Source organism: Procambarus clarkii, chromosome 37 (genome assembly GCF_040958095.1).
Source record: "Procambarus clarkii isolate CNS0578487 chromosome 37, FALCON_Pclarkii_2.0, whole genome shotgun sequence".
NCBI lineage: Eukaryota > Metazoa > Arthropoda > Malacostraca > Decapoda > Cambaridae > Procambarus > Procambarus clarkii.
The window spans coordinates 13,107,009-13,125,782 of record NC_091186.1 but is presented as its reverse complement, the minus strand read 5'-3'; the positions used below and the strand labels follow the sequence as shown (position 1 = coordinate 13,125,782).

At 40.8% G+C, this 18,774-nt stretch overlaps 1 protein-coding gene across 1 annotated transcript; it reads right to left on the bottom strand.

Moving 5' to 3' along the window:
• Positions 1 to 2,288: 2,288 nt before the first annotated feature.
• LOC123765749 (uncharacterized) lies at positions 2,289 to 17,655 on the bottom strand. The gene is made up of 5 exons (XM_045754473.2): positions 17,183 to 17,655; positions 16,936 to 17,034; positions 13,018 to 13,325; positions 5,582 to 5,737; positions 2,289 to 4,313 (listed from the first exon to the last, which is right to left on the bottom strand). Exons 1-5 carry the CDS (start codon positions 17,439 to 17,441, stop codon positions 3,198 to 3,200), a joined length of 1,938 nt encoding a protein of 645 aa, XP_045610429.2. The 5' UTR covers positions 17,442 to 17,655; the 3' UTR covers positions 2,289 to 3,197.
• Between the last annotated feature and the right edge of the window lie 1,119 nt (positions 17,656 to 18,774).

The window sequence follows — 18,774 nt, the reverse complement described above, 5'->3', positions numbered from 1 at the left end:
AACTCACCCTAACATTGACAAAACCTTCTCTATTTTGTTTGGTAATAAATCCTCAGATCAAATTGATCTAAGAATTAACAATATCCAAATTAGTAACAAAATATATGGTAAATTCCTTGATGTCCTCATCGATAACAAGCTTAATTTCCAGGGCCACATTCTACATATTACAAAAAAAAGTTTCTAAAACTGTTGGCATTCTTTCCAAGATCAGATATTATGTACCTCGCCCTGCCCTGGTGACACTATTACTCTCTCATCTATCCTTATCTCAATTATGGTATTTGTGTTTGTGGTTCTACTACCCAAAATCATCTAGGTCCTCTAATTACCCAACACAAATCTGCTATTAGAACAATAACAAACTTTGGCCCCAGACAGCAGTTGACCCTCCCTACTTAAATCTTTGAATGTGTTAGATATTCAGTCACTGCACATCCTCTCAAATGTACTCTATATATATAAAACTGAACTGTAATGCCAATCCTGACCCTTAAACACTTGCTAGAATGTTGTAACAGAACCACCCATGGGCACCACACTAGAAACAAATACCTATTTGAGATTTCAAGAGACGAATCAAACTAGAAAAGCTCTGCAAATCAAGGAACCCAGTATGTGGAATGACCTTCCCAGTCATGTCAAAGGCTGTAACCCTCTCAACCAGTTAAACCAGTTAAAGAGAAAAACTAAACACAACCTAATAAACTCCATGTAATCTACCTTACCTCCTAAATGTCAACCGATGTCTTTCCTATTTTCAAACAATATTGATTATTGACCAACTTGTTTAACTGCTGATATCTATCAAGTGTAAACTTAAAGAAAATTGCAATCTTCTGTTTATTTAGTTAAAATTCCTTCTGCTGTTCCATCCATCATTTAATTATCATCATTCTCATTTTTCTTTTCTTCCTTTTTTCAATTCAATTTATGCTTTTGATCTCGATTAGTATTAATTTTAGTCTAATTTTTTTCCCATAACTTTGCCGAAACATTGCGTATTAGTGGCTTCAGGCATTGTATGTACTAGCTCTATCTATAAATCCATCATTATGTTTGTATCTCATTTTCAATTTATGTACCTTTACCTGAATAAACATCTTATCTTATTTAGGGCAAATAGGAAAAAAAAAGAGTTGTGTTCAAAACACTGCCTTGAGGAACACTTTCATATTGTCCAAAGAAGTCGGAAAAACTGGTACCAAATCTCACTTTAAACGAACGACTAGAAAGGAAGCTTTAAAGGAAGCATGGGAGATTGCCACACAGGCCAAAGAGCATAGTTGGAACTAAATATTGTATCGCTAGGTGGGGTCATAAGTTTTTTCCAGGTCAAAAGAACTGCAACAATGGAGTTCTTCGCAGCAAAGGCAATACAAATGTATACCTATAAGTCCACTAAAACATCAGTTGTGCTGCAACCCTTGTGAAACCCAAATTGAGAGGGAGAGAGGTGGTGTTAATGTTCTAAGAACCACTTCAGAAATATTACAACCATACATATGAAAAGTTTGCAAATACAACTTGCCGGGGCAGTGGGGTGAAAATCCTTAGAGAAAATCCCTTGAGCACTGGGTTTCTGAATAGGAAGAACAACAAAGTCACCTCACCTCACAGCGAGTAAGTAATTAAGACAGACCGGTTTAACATCTTGGTCAGTCCTGTCACTGAAGTGGCAGTTCCAGGTCACCACCTGTCGACAGCCTTGTGCTCTAGGGGAATTTCAAGTGTAGCTTCAAGTTAACAACTTTATTTAAATCATTTGGCATTTTTTGTACTTTTCTTGAACATGCAGTTGTCTATTGATTCACTTACTTTTTGGATACTTTCTTGGTATAGGTTATTTGAAACTTCAGCTTTTTGTGAGGGAAAGCCAGGTTTTGGATCTTATCCATGGTAGGCCAAACAGGGCTCCTATGACCAATGAGACTGGATAGTGGGAAGCCATCTCAACAAGATGGCTTAAGAGGACCAGCAGGGGATTTCCTTAGAATGTAGTGTATAAATAATTATTGTTTAAGAGGCAATTGGCTAGCCACTGAACTAGCATGAAAACATTGTACCAGAAAAGCTGAATTTTAGTACTTATCAGAAATCAATGAAACAAATACAATAGTATTATTTGCCTACACAAATACCATCATTCATGTTAAGTAGCTAATTTCAATTTTCCCAGGTTAAGAAAAACACATTTTCCTTTAAAATTATAATTGAAAACTACCCTTAAATTTCTTAAAAAAAAAAACTGGAAATTTTAAATTTCCAGTGGAACAAATAAAAGTACCTTATATAATAATAAAAATATATATATCCTTTTCAGACTTTGCATAATAATTTATATCATAACTTAAAAGGCATGCAAAATTTGCAAACTGATGAAAATGGCTTGAAAATTCGCCTAGGAAAAAGAAAGTATGGACAAAACAATTTTAGTCCTGTATAAGATTAAATTAAGTAATTATCAAAAGAAGGCACCAAGCCAGGGAGGTTGTATAAGATAAAAGAGTGCTGCATTGTATATGCTACATATTGCAAGGTTACTTGAACAACTATTCTACTCTGAGCTTTTAATTCAGCCATATCCCACAGTTATTTGTAGAAAGTTTCCAGATGCTTTCATCATCTGATAGGCCCACTGTGGAATATGAAAGACACTGTCCATTTGGTATTATAACATCTTCATTACAGACTACCGCTTTGAAAGCTCAGCAAACAGTAGACTTTGGCACTGCAATAGTAAAGTAATGAGAAATTATTTGAGTAAAGTATAAAGAAAGAATTTACTTAAAGAGTAAAGTAAATAAGAAATTATAAAGAGTAAAGATTTTTTTTTTTTTTTTTTACTTCGGTTGCATAAAGTACATTGCTATTTCATACTTCAGTCTTTTAGTAGTTTCTTCCAAAATATTGGGTGGTGGAGGAAAATATTGTGGCCAATTCAGCAGCAGTTTAAATCTGTAGGGTATGGAATCTTCCTCAAAAGTTGAAGGAAAACTTGGCTGGATTACAAGTACTGTATTCCGAGAGGTAACAGGGCTTGTCCGCTGTAACCGAGCCCCGTCTGTAGCTAAAGTAATTATCAAAAGAAAATTTTGTGGCTGAAGCTTAGCATAGGATGGCACAATATACATACTGTATTCATGTGCCCAGAGGGAAAATCTGCAATGGATAAACTTCCTAGATATTCTGAAAAATTAAAATTCATTTTTTATTTTAGTTATATCATACTCTGTTGCAGAATCATCTTCTTGTAGAAAGGTTTCCGTCTTGCAGATGCTTTCATCAAATATAAGCTCCTTGGAATCTGGAAGACACTGTACATTTGATATTATAACATCTTCACCAACTTCCTTAAGTTCTGTTTTGACACTTTTTGACTGGTTGGCACTGCAAGAGTAAAGTGTGTCTTCGTTCAAGAGTTTTTTACTTGATTTAGGAGAAAGTACAGTAGTAGACACTTTATTCTTATCTCTTACTTCTTCCCATTTCTTTTTCCGCTTCAGTCCTTTAGCTCTTTCTTCCAAAATATTGGGTGGTGGAGGAATATATCGTGGCTCATTCAGTGGCAGTTTAACTCTGTAGTGTATGTTATCTTCCTCAAAAGTTGAAGGCCAATCAGCTGGATTACAAGAGTTCTGAGAGGTATCCTCAGGTCTTGTCCACTGTAACTGAGCCCCATCTGATTCTGAGGCTGAAGCTTTGAATTTGGATGGTATAATATACTTGTCAGTCTGCCAAGAGGAGGGAAATTCAGCAATGGACAAACACTCTAGGAATTCAATAAAACTGTTGAAATTTGGAACCTTTGAGCGATCCAATTTTTTTGTATAGTTATGTCTGAATACATGTTTATTGTGGTATGATAAAAGTTTCTCAACTGAATATTTGTCAGAAAAATTATGCCTATAATCAACATTCTGGCTGCTAATGCTAGGCTGAACATTCTGATGGGTTTTCAAGTCATCATTGCTCTGGGAATTACGAACAAGGTCAGAAGAGTTGCTTTCTATGTGTGTAGATGACACTACACTCCTTGCTCCTTGATTGTAACTATGAAGATTCCTTGGGGTCTCGGCAACAGACTGAGAAACAGTAGATAACGGCAGTGGCCCTGAACCCTGATGCCTAAATGGTTGATGTTGCCTTTTTTCTAATGTATACAAGGTTCCGCCTACACCCTCGCAACTTGTAGGATGCTGACAAATCCCCTGCGGGGTCTGTAACCTGTCTTGCAACTGTCGTCGAGATGAGCAAGGGGGCAGCCTGGGATTCATTTGGTCTTCTGCATGCATGTTCCTACTGCCCATAATCTGCAGTGAGAAAATATAACTAAGAAATTGTTACCCTGTAAACCAATTTTAATTCAATACTTGGTTCATGGTTCATCAATACTACTTCAAACCTGCTGTTATAAAGGAGGTACACTCCTTCAGTCCCCTGTTAAGGCACAAAGTTCATAGGGTTGAAATGTCCTTACCCAGACTCTCTTAATTTGTAATAGTTAGCTGCTGCTTAAAGGTACTATACTATATATTGTTTTAACATTTTATTAGCCATTACTTTTAGCTATCATCATTTATGTTCATATTTAACTCATAATATTTTGTCACATTTATCAGTCTTGTTGAATTACTTAGTCCAGCTACCTCAATCTCAGTTAATAGTCACACTGCCATTAATAAAAAAATTGTAATACTAATGTCAATTTTTTTGTAATGTCTCTAGCTATTATTACCATCAATATAAAAAATACATAATAGTGATTATATATTTCTACTGCCACACAATGAATGAGTGGGGAGCATGGAAGCAAACAAAATAATATAAACTCATAATGAAATCACAAAAACTTTGTATCTAAGAGTGTTGGGCCCATGTTGTAGGATTCGGCCAACAACCCTAAGGAGTCCAGGTATGCGGGTTAAGTCCCCATCATGTGACTTCAATATTTTCTTATGTAAGCAAGCAATTATCAAAGGAAGGTATTTTGATAATTCACCATAGCATTCAGCCATGGTTTCCTTTATTGTGTCTGTTTTGTATGTGTTTTTTACCTGAATTTACCCAAGGGTCATTATCTCCTAAGTGGCCTCGACAGGGACAGGAAGTCAGGAACTTGTCAAAAGTTCCATCCCCGATCCCCACAGTGTTCTTGAAGATAAAAATCCAACTGGATTTTGAACTTTAGTAATGTACTGGCATTTACAGCATTGGCAGGTAGGCGGGTTTATAACTATAGGTGAAAAAATGTCTTCCAATTTCTGTCATACTATACATTGTGAGAGGCGAGTGAGTGAGTGGATTAATGATGATAAAGAGGAAACAATAGTTTTGTAAGCCTTATCATCTATATCGCAATGTGTTAGTGTTGTTCAATAATTGTTAACATTACATGTAGCTACTTAGGTTAATTACTTGTGGCCATGTTTCCTTTTTTTACTGTCTTTGGCAAGATAATCGATATCATTCCCTCTGTTTCTGTGCACCCTATATTCATCCTGTGAGTGGTAGTTTATTGTACACACTATACCCTTGGTCTGTGTCTGTGTCTGCCCGCGTCTCTACCCGCATCACTTACAGACTCGTCTTGCAGTTGTCCTCTCGTCTGTTGCAGCAACACTGACTCCCCAAGATATGAGTGTGCCGCCAGTCTGGGATCTCTTCCAGACATCAAGGCTGCATTAGAGTCCACCGGACTTGGTTTTGATGAAAACCTTCTGTTGTCCATTATGCCCTATATAAAAAAAAAAATTTAGTAGACAAAAATATTTACTAGTAGCATTCAGAGTTCATAAAAATAGATTGTAACTATATTGTATTATACAGCTACAATGTACAGTACATTCAATATGCAGTGGTTTCTAATTGGGGGAAAAAATATTATACTTTAACATTTCCCCCCAAAAAGGCACAAGAACATAAAAAAAAACTGCATTAGACCTATTGGCTCAAGCAAAGCAACATTTACTTTTTAATACAAAATATATACCATTTTATTTATAAACAATAGAGGAACTCATGAGGGCAATAGGACGAAGTCCTTAGGGGATGTCCCGAGAGACCCTGGTTTCCGAATAGGGAGTACAACGGTATTGAGCCAGTCCTCAGGGACTGACGACGACTCCCAGACCCGGTTATACAGATTCAGTAAATACAGAGATGTGCATGGAGGGAGATGGCGAAGCATCTCATAATGAATATCATCTGAAGCCACTGTTGTAGAACCACAGAGGGCCAGGGCAGACTGAAGTTCAGTCTCCGTGGTGTAGTAGTAAGACACTCGCCTAGCGTTCCGCGAGCGCTATGTCATGGGTTCGTATCCTGGGAGGATTTACTGGGCGCAATTCCTTAACTGTAGCCTCTGTTTAACGCAACAGTAAAATGTGTACTTGGATGAAAAAATGATTCTTTACGGCAGGGGATCGTATTCCAGGGACCTGCCCGAAACGCTACGCGTACTAGTGGCTGTACAAGAATGTAACAACTCTTGTATATATCTCAAAAAAAAAAAAGAAAAAAAGAAAAGAAAGAGATAAGGGATCGGTATAGGGAAGTCGGAGATGAGTGGAGAAATCTAAGGGATGAGATTCAAGAATGGGCTTACGAAGGAATTATTGAGGGAGATGAGAAACAAGAGCTAACAGTCGAAAAGTGGGAACCCAGTTCGGTCGAGACCATCACTGGGTCCGCCACAAGAGTACCACGGAGGTGAAGGACTGGCGAGACATTTGGAACAAACTTACCCCGCTATCTTGCGGATTTTCTACCAGATCTGTGGCAGAGGAGTATCAGATGTAATGGTGGAAACATTAGATTTCCAACTCTCATGTTTAGCTGTACGGATGGTCCTACAGTCCACCGCACTTGCCTTCCGAAACAAAATAAAAGAATCAGCCGTCTGCCGGAGTCTGTTTCTTCCAGGCTGCACACTTACAGCGAACAGCCCAAGCACAGTCCGCATTCCACCAGGGAACGCACTTCCGCATGCTCCGGGAGGTAGAGCGAGGAATAGAGCGGAGGGCAGCGTTGAAGACGGTGTCATGAAAAAGGAGGAGGGCGCGAGGGAGAGGTCGGAGAGAGTAGCACGGAGGTGAATAGGTTCCAGTCAGCCTTGGCAAACTGCAACCTAGGGTAGGAGAGGGGAGGGTGAAAAGTGGAAAAAGGTAACAAGGATGGGGAAATGGTCACTTATGGTGGTCATCAAGATCCCGCCACATGAAATCGAAGTAAAGACATAACGAGCAGAGAGAAAAATCAAGACAGGAAAGGGTGTGAGTTCAAGAGTCCACATAAGTGGGTTCACCAGAATTCAGAAGAGACAGGGAAGAAGAGAGGACGAACAATTCGAGAAGGCAGCCTTGGGTGTTTGTCAGAACATCACCCCAGAGGGTTTGTTAACAGTTGAAATCACCTAACAGGAACCCAGGTTCTGGCAAGGAGTCCAGTAGGTGCTCAAGATCAGGAAGAGAAAGCGGGACATTTGGGGGGAGATAAATGGAACAGACCATATACCATTTACTCACAAAGACACAAGCTGCAGAACAATGGATAGGCGATTGAAAAAGTAGGGGGACGAAGGAATATCAGTACGAATCAAAAGAGCAGTAGAGTTATGGGCCCCAGCTTTTGCTGGGGGGAGGGGGGGAAGAGAAAGGAATAACCACGAAAGTGACCAGGACGAGCACCAAGCATCGGCTCGTGGAGACGCACACAAGTGGTAAAAATTGTGTAAACAGAAATTGGAGTTCATGGAAGTTGGCATAAAATCCACGAATATTCCATTGAAGAATAAACATTGTCAAAAAGAGAAGAGAGAGCAACAGAGAACAATGAAGAAACGAAGGTAAACAAGAACACAGCAAATTAAATAAGCTCAGGATCAGAACCAGGGTCAGCAAAATCAGAGGATAGGGGGCATGGATAAACTTAGTAAGGATGGCGTGAAGGGAGCAGGACAGACCAAAGGCGAACAGATGGGGTCTGGAGGAGGGGGAGGGCAGAAACCGGGGAGCGCACCTCAGCTAGGGCAGCAACCGAGAGGAATCGGTTGATAAAGAAATCTCCATAGCTGGGACAGGGGGCTCGACCACCAAAATGGGAGGGACCGTAGCAATAAATTCAGAGGTGGGGGTCGAGGAAAAAAGCGATGCCTTCTTACCTGCTGGGGAGGAGGAATGAGAGGAGCCAGGCTTACGTTTCTGACTCAAAGAGATAGGTATTCCAGCAACAACGTACTGGGCAACAGACTCAATGGTCTCAACAGAAGAAGAAAGGGAGCGAGCAACCTGTAGATTGCTGGGAGGATGATGGACAACAGCCTGGACAGACAGATGGCGTGGAGGGCCAAGAGACTGGGGGGGGGAGGGTTGGGAAGAAGGATCGGGGGAGAAGGGAAAGAAGACACAGGAGACATGGCAGCCTGTGTAGGAAGGGTGAAAACTCCAGATGGAGAACCAGGAGGGAGGATCCTTTGGAACAGAACGTAAAGGAACAAGGGAGGCGGTGCTAGGCGTGTCCAGGACTAAGATCTGGAAACGGTTGTGAGATTGAGTAAGGTGGGAAAGACGTGGAGAGCTAGAACGCAGCACACAAGCATAAGATAAGCCAGTGAAAAGGTTGAGACGGCGGACTTGGTGTCTCGCTTCACGAAAAGACAAACGATCCTGGTGTTTCAAATTTAGGACGGCTTCCTCAAGTGTGTAGTGTATACACGTGCGGGAGAAGGTAGGGGTGGGCCTCACTGCAATTGAGGCAGCGAGCCTGGGGAGAAGTGCACTCGAACTTAGGAGTGATTATCGTCCCCACACATGGGGCATAGATATACAGTACTTGTGCATTTGAGGGAACCATGCCCGAACTTCCAGCACTTATTGCAAAGCCTAGGAGAGGGATTGTACTGAACGGAGCACCTGGCACCAGCAAGAATTATAGAGGGCGGAAGGGTCCTACTATCAGAGGTGATTTTCACAACTCAGAGCCTGACGGCGACGACCACGAGGGGGTCGAGTGAACGTGTCCACCTGGAGGACAGGATGGCCTTGGGTTTCGAGGATATGCTTAATATCCTCATGGCAGTTTTTTTTAGGTCCCTAACACCAGTTGCAACATGGTGCGGGAAGAAAACAGTGCCAACACTGGCATTTAATCGAGCGTTTTTGGAGACCCGAACAAGGGTCTCCCCAATGCAGGACAATGTGGCTAAGCGGGTAGCTGCATCTTTAGGAGCAGCAGCGACGACACGTGTACCAAGACGGGTGAGGTTAAAAGTAACAGACGTATCTACTGAATCAACTAAGTGTTTATGGAGGAAGAAACCGTCATTTGTAGAATCTAGATATTGAGATCAAAGTATTTAGCCCACCACTTGCCCCCCCCACCCCTGACTCCAACCCTCACCAATGACACCACTTCTGTAGGAAGACAGAAGAGTTAGGGGGGACATGATCACCACATTCAAGATTCTCAAGGGAATCGACAGGGTAGATAAAGACAGGCTATTTAACACAAGGGGCACACGCACTAGCGGACACAGGTGGAAACTGAGTGACCAAATGAGCCACAGAGATATTAGAAAGAGCTTTTTTTAATGTCAGAGTGGTTGACAAATGGAATGCATTAGGCAGTGATGTGGTGGAGGCTTGACTCCATACACAGTTTCAAGTGTAGATATGATAGAGCCCAATAGGCTCAGGAACCTGTACACCTGTTGATTGACGGTTGAGAGGCGGGCCGAAAGAGCAGAGTTCAACCCCCGCAAGCACAACTAGGTGCACACATCATCCGTATTTCATTTCATTTCATCATTTCATTTCACATCAGGCTAACATAGTTCCAATCTACAAAAGTGGCAGCAGGGAAGACCCCCTCAATTATAGACCTGTATCATTTTTTTTTTGTTTTTTTTTGTTTTTTGTTTTTTTTTTGTTTTTTTTTGAGATATATACAAGAGTTGTTACATTCTTGTACAGCCACTAGTACGCGTAGCGTTTCGGGCAAGTCCTTAATCCTATGGTTCCTGGAATACGATCCCCTGCCGCGAAGAATCGTTTAAATTGACAAGTGTAATAGTGAAAGTACTGGAAAAACTAATCAAAACTAAATGGGTAGAACACCTGGAGAGAAATGATATAATATCAGACAGACAGTATAGTTTTCGATCTGGAAGATCCTGTGTATCGAATTTACTCAGTTTCTATGATCGAGCCACAGAGATATTACAGGAAAGAGATGGTTGGGTTGACTGCATCTATCTGGACCTAAAAAAGGCTTTCGACAGAGTTCCACATAAGAGGTTGTTCTGGAAACTGGAAAATATTGGAGGGGTGACAGATAAGCTATCATGGATGAAAATTTTTCTGACTGATAGAAAAATGAGGGCAGTAATCGGAGGCAATGTATCGGAATGGAGAAATGTCACAAGTGGAGTACCACAGGGTTCAGTTCTTGCACCAGTGATGTTTATTGTCTACATAAATGATCTACCAGTTGGTATACAGAATTATATGATCATGTTTGCTGATGATGCTAAGATAATACGAAGGATAAGAAATTTAGATGATTGTCATGCCCTTCAAGAAGACCTGGACAAAATAAGTATATGGAGCACCAATTGGCAAATGGAATTTAATGTTAATAAATGTCATGTTATGGAATGTGGAATAGGAGAACATAGACCGCACACAACCTATATATTATGTGAGAAATCTTTAAAGAATTCTGATAAAGAAAGAGATCTAGGGGTGGTTCTAGATAGAAAACTATCACCTGAGGACCACATAAAGAATATTGTGCAAGGAGCCTATGCTATGCTTTCTAACTTCAGAATTGCATTTAAATACATGGATGGCGATATACTAAAGAAATTGTTCATGACTTTTGTTAGGCCAAAGCTAGAATATGCAGCTGTTGTGTGGTGCCCATATCTTAAGAAGCACATCAACAAACTGGAAAAGGTGCAAAGCCATGCTACTAAGTGGCTCCCAGAACTGAAGGGCAAGAGCTACGAGGAGAGGTTAGAAGCATTAAACATGCCAAAACTAGAAGACAGAAGAAAAAGAGGTGATATGATCACTACGTACAAAATAGTAACAGGAATTGATAAAATCGACAGGGAAGATTTCCTGAGACCTGGCACTTCAAGAACAAGAGGTCATAGATTTAAACTAGCTAAACACAGATGCCGAAGAAATATAAGAAAATTCACCTTCGCAAATAGAGTGGTAGACGGTTGGAACAAGTTAGGGGAGAAGGTGGTGGAGGCCAAGACCGTCAGTAGTTTCAAAGCGTTATATGACAAAGAGTGCTGGGAAGACGGGACACCACGAGCGTAGCTCTCATCCTGTAACTACACTTAGGTAATTACACTTGGGTAATTACATCAACAAACTGGAAAAGGTGCAAAGACATGCCACTAAGTGGCTCCCAAAACTGAAGGAGAGGAGCTATATGGAGAGGTTAGAGGAAATAAATATGCCAAAACTAGCAGATAAAAGAAATAAAGAGGCGATATGATCACTACATACAAAATATTAACAGGAATCTATAAAATTGATAGGGAAGAATTCCAGAGAGCTGGAACTTCAAGAACAAAGGGTCATAGATTTAAGGGGGCATATCGGTGTAAAATTAAAAGTGGTTCAATTTGCTTATAATTTTTTTTATGAAATGGTTATAGAAAGGGCTGCAGCTGGTCCAAGTTTCATCATCACACCCTAAACAGAAAAGGAGAAAAAAATAAACAACGAATTATGCAACGAATTTGCAAATAGTTTCAGGGAACACATGTGTCAACTAAAATCATTTCTATAACACTCAGATATTAAATTAAGCACATAATAAAGGATTGTAGTGATCAGTTTTATCAAAAAAGTGTTCAGTGCAATAATATAATTTTTCAAAGTTACCCTACTAAAAAAATATGCAATATATGATATTTATAAATTTTTATAAAATCAACAAATAGACTTTGGACTAAAATGTCTACTAGAGTCTGTAGAAGCACAAACGCTACATATAAGGTGTAATTTGCATGTAAATTGATTAATAAATGAAAGCTCTGAAGTAATTTGAAGGTGTAAATTACTTTCCGGAGTAAAATAAAGATCCAAGTTCGGCCACCTGTAGCTGAGCTTGACTTCGACAGATTTCATTCATAATTGGCACCCTTGCAGATAGGCATCCATTGAGCAAGGTGTGCAAGTTTCATGCAAATCCCTTGATAACAAAGGAGAAAAAAAATTGTCCAAAAAAAAAATAAAAAAAAATAAAAAGAAAAAAAAAAATTTAAATATAAATATATTGAACATACATATTACAATTATTACAAGAGTTTGTGCTTCTACAGCACATAGTAGACATTTTAGTTGACACATGTGTTCCCTGAGATTATTTGAGAATGTTGAACATTCGTTGCATAATACGTTGTGTATTTTTTTTCTCCTTTTCTGTTTAGGGTGTGATGGTGAAACTTGGACCAGTTGCAGCCCTTTCTATAACCATTCCATAAAAAAATTTATAAGCAAATTGAACAATTTTAATTTATAACGATATTTTTCGATATGCCCCCTTAAACTAACTAAACAAAGCTGCTGAAGAAATAAGAAAATTCACTTTCACAGAGTGGTAGACGGCTGGAACAAGTTAGGTGAGAAGGCGGTGGAGGCCAAAACCGTCTGTAATTTCAAAGCATTATATGACAAAGTGCTGGGAAGACGGGACACTACGAGCAGCATAGCTCTCCTCCTGTAACTACACTTAGGTAATTACACTCAGGTCCCCTCATTAGGATTTTGTAAGATCAGGGTTAGATCCATGCAAATTAGTAGAGATGGATGATTAGGAGTGAATTGCATGTTAATATGATCAATAAAGAAATGGTAATACAACCTGAAATACTGCCCAGGAATGGTGTCAACATGCTGTTGGGTTGAGAACGAGAAACGGGTGAATGCCCCGTTAAAATTTTGGATATCGAACACCTAAGGTTGAACCGGATGAGAAGGCAAGTTGAGGTACCTGTGGTGGTGGGGAGGCCGGCTGGTCAGGTGAAGCAGACAAGAGTGTAGCGGGCAGGCCGGCAGGTTCCCGCTCAGGTGTGACGGGCAGGCCGGCAGGTTCCCGCTCAGGTGTGGCGGGCAGGCTGGCAAGTGTGGCAGGGAAGATGCTCCCGTGTGGTGTGGGAAAGTCCTCAGCAGGTGTGTCGCTCTCTTGAGAGTCTTCTTCGTCGCTCGAAATAACTACGCGTTTTCCTCTCCCAACTCTTTGTATTTTGAAATCTTCATCCTCGTCACTATCAGCAATATCAATACATTCTGGTTGAGTATCTAGAAAAAATAATGTCATATTTTACCCCTAAAAAATCAATAATTATGGGTGTAAGCAAAATATATCGAGGAAGAATACACATCTTGATATAGATAAAATATGTACTGCAAATACAGTAGTAAAGAGACACCGCTGATGACAATAAATCCTAAATGGTAAATTGAGTATTATAGAATAAAAAAAAACTTTGCATGAGGTTAGGGCATGATGAACTTCAAATCTTTCGTGTAGAATTTTAAATAAATTAATAAATAATAAATAATAAATAATGAATAATAATGCACAATGAAATCACATTAATAATAATAAATGACGTACAATGGAACCTCTGTATACGAATTTTATACGTTCCAGAAAATGCGTGCCCTCTCGGTGATCGTGCCCTTCACAGCTACTTGACCACTACGACAAAAATCACCGAGGCATTAGAAGAAAAAACAGAATGCAGATTTGGTGGTATACACGGACTTTGCAAAGGCATTTGATAAATGCGATAGCACACAAAACGAGGTAAATGGGAATAACAGGTAAAGTAGGAACAGTGGATATTCAATTTTCTGTCGAATAGAACACAGTAACAATCTCAACCAAATGAAATCTAGTCCAAGCACAGTTAAAAGCTCTGAAGCTCAGGGTACAGTCCTTGCACCACTGCTTTTCATTTATTTTCATATCAGATATAGGCAAACATCCAAGTCACAGTTTTGTATCACCCTTTGCAGAGACAAAAATCAGCATAAAAATTACCTCTCCTGAAGACATTGAAAAATTACAAGCTACTTCTGCTGTCCTGTCTTGGGTACTGCTCGATACTCACTTCCCTCCTTCAAAGCAGGAGAGACTGCCGAGATAGAGGGAATACAAAGAACATATACGGCATACATAAACAATAAAGCACCAATATTATTGGGATCGTCTCAAAACTCTCAACATACACTCACTAGAAAGGAGATATCAAATAATATACACATGGAAAACATTAGATGGCTAAGTCCCAAATCTACACAGTAAAAATAACATACTTGAGTGAACGATATGAAAGAATATGCAGAATAGAACCAGTGAAGAGCAGGGTGCCATAGGCACAATCAGAGAACACTGTGCAGAGGTCCGCGGTTGTTCAACACTCTCCCAGCGAGTACAAGAAATATTGCCGGAACAACTGTGGACATCGAGAGAAAGCTAGATAGTTTTCTTCAAGAAGTGCCAGACCAACCGGGATGTGGTGGATATATGATGCTGCGTACTGCTCCAAGCAACAGCCTGTTGGACCAAGCTCTCAAGTCAAATCTGGCCCCGTGCCAGGGTTGGGGAGTAAAACTCCCAATATTCGTACACCAAATGAAATTTTCCAACAAGAAATAATGCAACTTTTAATTAATTAATTCATTGCACACACCCAAAAATATCAACTTAATATATTTTATGCAGAATACTACAATTTTTTTCATACACAAAACAATAAGAAATAAATATAAACTTTAAATAAAATAAATGAACAATTAACTGCACTATATACTCTTACTGAGGACTCTTTGTTGGTATATGGAAGAGGGGATGAGGACAGGGGTGGGGTAGGGGATGGAGGGGTGAGAGGAGAGGTGGGAGTGTTTGGAAGCGACATCCTCCTCCCATTATATCATCAAACCATCCCCCGCTTGCCATAAAGGCTTTCATATCTGCATCACTCGTTCCAGTTTTTCCCTTCACAAATTTCATTTCCTCTTATGTAGCAGCCAATCAGAAACTAGTAACAGCCTGTCAGGCATATAAAGTTAGTTGCACAACTGGTCGCAGACAGTCTAGTCACATGTCACTATCAAGACCAGTTACAGGCTGTCATAACCAAAGGCAGTCAAGCAATCAACAGCTGTGGTGGTAGCAACAAGTCAGGCATTTACCATTAGTCAAGCATTCAGTCAACTTGTTGACAGTTGTGACTGAATGCCTAATTGAGAGTCAAGCATTAGTGTCAATTAGGCACAGTTAGTAAACAATGCAAGTTTAATGCCAGGCACTTTGCCAGTCTGCCTCCTGGGCCACCGGCTTGCAGGAAGGAAGCCCATACTGTATTAATACAGAATTATTAATTCCGTCCTGACACATCTGGGAGGGACACAGCTTTGAGGGTCCGGTGTGGTGATGGTGGTGGGGGAGCTTAGAGAGGAACCAGGTGTGACCAGCTCTTGTGTTAGTCCTAGCTTGAAATGTCTTTGCTTCTTGTATTCGCCCACTGCAGTCACCCATTCCATTCTGCTGCCCGTCCAGCTACCCACCTGATCTGCTGCTGCCTGCCCATCCACCGACCACCTTAATCCAATATCTGCCCTGCTACCAGCCCACCCACACGTTCTGCTGCTTTCATGCTCAAATTACCCATCTGCCGACCCACTATGTCCACCCTGCCAGCCATCTCGCTACTGCCTGCCCATCCACCCACTTTGCTCCCGTCCTACTTCTCATCCATCTGCCCACCACCCACTTGTCCTCCTCACCCTTACATAAGTCTACAGTGTTGCTGTTTATGAAAGATTCTCTAACTTCTGTGTTTTAATATAAATTTGGACAAATTTTTTTGCTAATATGTCTCCCCTCCCCCACCCCTCCCCATTCGACAGACTCAGACAGCTGTCAGGTCCAATTACGTGACGTCACGTCCCGACCCGTCACGTTCCGTCCTGTCACAAGTCACGTCTGTCTACCCACCCATCCATCCATCCTATTGCCCTCCCAAATATGACTAAAAAGTTAACATTTTAGAACCTCCAAATTTAGGGGAGCCCCAGATTTAACGACTCAGGTTTAGCCCCATATAGGTAGCTAATTCAGTATGTAGTGGATACTGAACAAGCCCCTCGTACTCTAGCGCGAAAGTCGATCACCAGAAACTTTCCGACGAAACTGTCATCGTACACTAAACAAAAATGTATTCAGGTGTAATCGTACACTAAGGTAACAGTGATATATGGAAGCCAGTAAAATATTTACTTGTGAGGTTAGGGGACCAAGAGGGTGTATGGCGGCAACCCGTTCTCGCAAATTTAATAAGTCAATATTGACTTATTAAATATGTGCATAGGTGACATACTTAACATAATAGATACCCTTAAAAAGATTCATAGAAAACACCGACCTTACCTAACCTACTTAGTATGTTAAGATAAGCATCTTATTGCTTCGTAATTACAATTATTACCTAACCTATAATAGGTATAGGTTAAGTAATAATTGTAATTACGAAGCAATAAGATACTTATCTTAAGATACTAACAAGGTTAGGTAAGGATGGTGTTTTCTATGAATCATTTTAAGGGTATCTATTATGTTTAGTATATCACCTATGCACGTAGTTTATAAGTCAATATTGACTTTACGAATGGCGGGTGGTGGACACGCCCGCTTTAGCTCAGAGTCGAGCCAGGCTCGGGGAGTAGAATAACTCCCAAAAATCCTTTTCAGGTATTCTTCAGGGATGCTTCAGGTATTCCAGTAAAGGATACGTACATAACAAGTTGACGAATCTTATCATTCAATAATATTGTACAGAAAGATGAAATAATAAGAGTAGTGGTTTGAGCACTACCGGTAATACTACCAAATGAGACTTACGTCTGTATGTTAAGGTCCTCCATCGCCAAGGTCCCTGGATTGCACTGTTCGCACGAGATAGGCTAGACTGACAATACGGACAGTGGCTTGGGGAATTAACTGTAAATAAAGAATATTTCCTATAAATATACTGTATTAGCAAATATTGAGAAGAACTTACTATGCAAATTTCTACATCATAAATCAAAATTGCACAGGGATATAGAAATTTGCACCGATATGATATTGCAGTGATGATATTACTCACCATTGTCACAATAAGTATTCAGACACTTGGAACATTTCTTGTCATAATGTCCAGGAAATGTGTTTGTGCAATTCTTACACTGTAGTTCACATACTTGATCCTTTGTAGGAGCGTAAAATCGGAAACACTCCAAACATAAGGTTTCACCAATCTTCTCCTCTGCAATGGGAGGTGGCGGCGTGTTCACAGATGGAAGACAAGTACTTGACCGGTGGAAACGAGGTCTTTTGGAAAGCTTGTACCCGCGGTGATTATACATTGCATCAAATAAGAATCTAAGATTCTAAGGTTGACGGATGCTGTGAGTGAATAAATATTAGAATCCTTTCTTTCTACACAGTGCAACCTCGATTCAACAAACTATATGAGCCCAACCCCAATTTGTTGGAGTGAGGGATTCATTCATTGCAACCAAAGATGGTTGCCTGAGGGAGCCTGAGAGCTGAGTGGACAGCGTATTGGATTCATAGTCCTAAGGTTTCTGGTTCGATTCCCTGTGGAGGCGGAAAAAATTGGGTAGAATTTCTTTCGCCCTAATGTCCTGTTCACCTAACAGTAAATAGGTACCTGGGAGTTAGACAGCTGCTAAGGGCTTCCTCCTGGGGGTGAGTAACAAAATGGAGGCCTGGTTGAGGACCGGGGCAGCGGAGACGCCAAGTCCCATAATCATCTCAAGATAGCCTCAAGCAGGTGGATTCAGGAGGCCCATAAGAGGAAAGGAAAGGCTGCGTGAGATGCACCTCACGACACTGGAAGTCAGAAGAGTAAGGGCAGACATGATCACTACCTACAAGATTCTCCGAGGAATTAACAGGGGTAGATAAACTGTTTAACACGGGTGGTACGCGAACAAGGGGACATTTAAAACTCAGGTGGAGACCGAGTACCCAAATGAGCCACGGGCATTAGAAAGAATTCTTTCAGGGTCGGTAAATAGTAAATGGAATGCATTAGGCAGTGATGTGGTGGAGGCTGACTCCATACACAGCTTCAAGTGTAGATAAGACAGAGCCCAGTAGGCTCAGGAACCTGTACACCAGTTGATTGACGGTTGAGAGGCGGGACCAAAGAGCCAAAGCTCAACCCCCGCAAGCACAACTATGTGAGCACAAAACTAGGCCAAATCACATTCACAACGCACAGTACTAGGCCTAATTACACTGCCCTCCCACAGTACTAGGCCTAATCACACTGCCTTCCCACAGTACTAGGCCTAATTACACTGCCCTCCCACAGTACTAGGCCTAATTACACTGCCCTCCCACAGTACTAGGCCTAATTACACTGCCTTCCCACAGTACTAGGCCTAATTACACTGCCCTCCCACAGTACTAGGCCTAATTACACTGCCCTCCCACAGTACTAGGCCTAATTACACTGCCCTCCCACAGTACTAGGCCTAATTACACTGCCCTCCCACAGTACTAGGCCTAATTACACTGCCCTCCCACAGTACTAGGCCTAATTACACTGCCCTCCCACAGTACTAGGCCTAATTACACTGCCCTCCCACAGTACTAGGCCTAATTACACTGCCCTCCCACAGTACTAGGCCTAATTACACTGCCCTCCCACAGTACTAGGCCTAATTA

Excerpts from the sequence above, each read along its gene's own strand:
- LOC123765749 (XM_045754473.2), bottom strand. The coding sequence starts at position 17,441 with ATGTATAATCACCGCGGGTACAAGCTTTCCAAAAGACCTCGTTTCCAC. Across the intron at positions 13,326-16,935 it reads GAGGACCTTAACATACAGAC|ATACTCAACCAGAATGTATT; the intron begins GTAAGTCTCATT and ends TATTTTTTCTAG. Across the intron at positions 5,738-13,017 it reads CGGCCTCCCCACCACCACAG|GGCATAATGGACAACAGAAG; the intron begins GTACCTCAACTT and ends TTTTTTATATAG.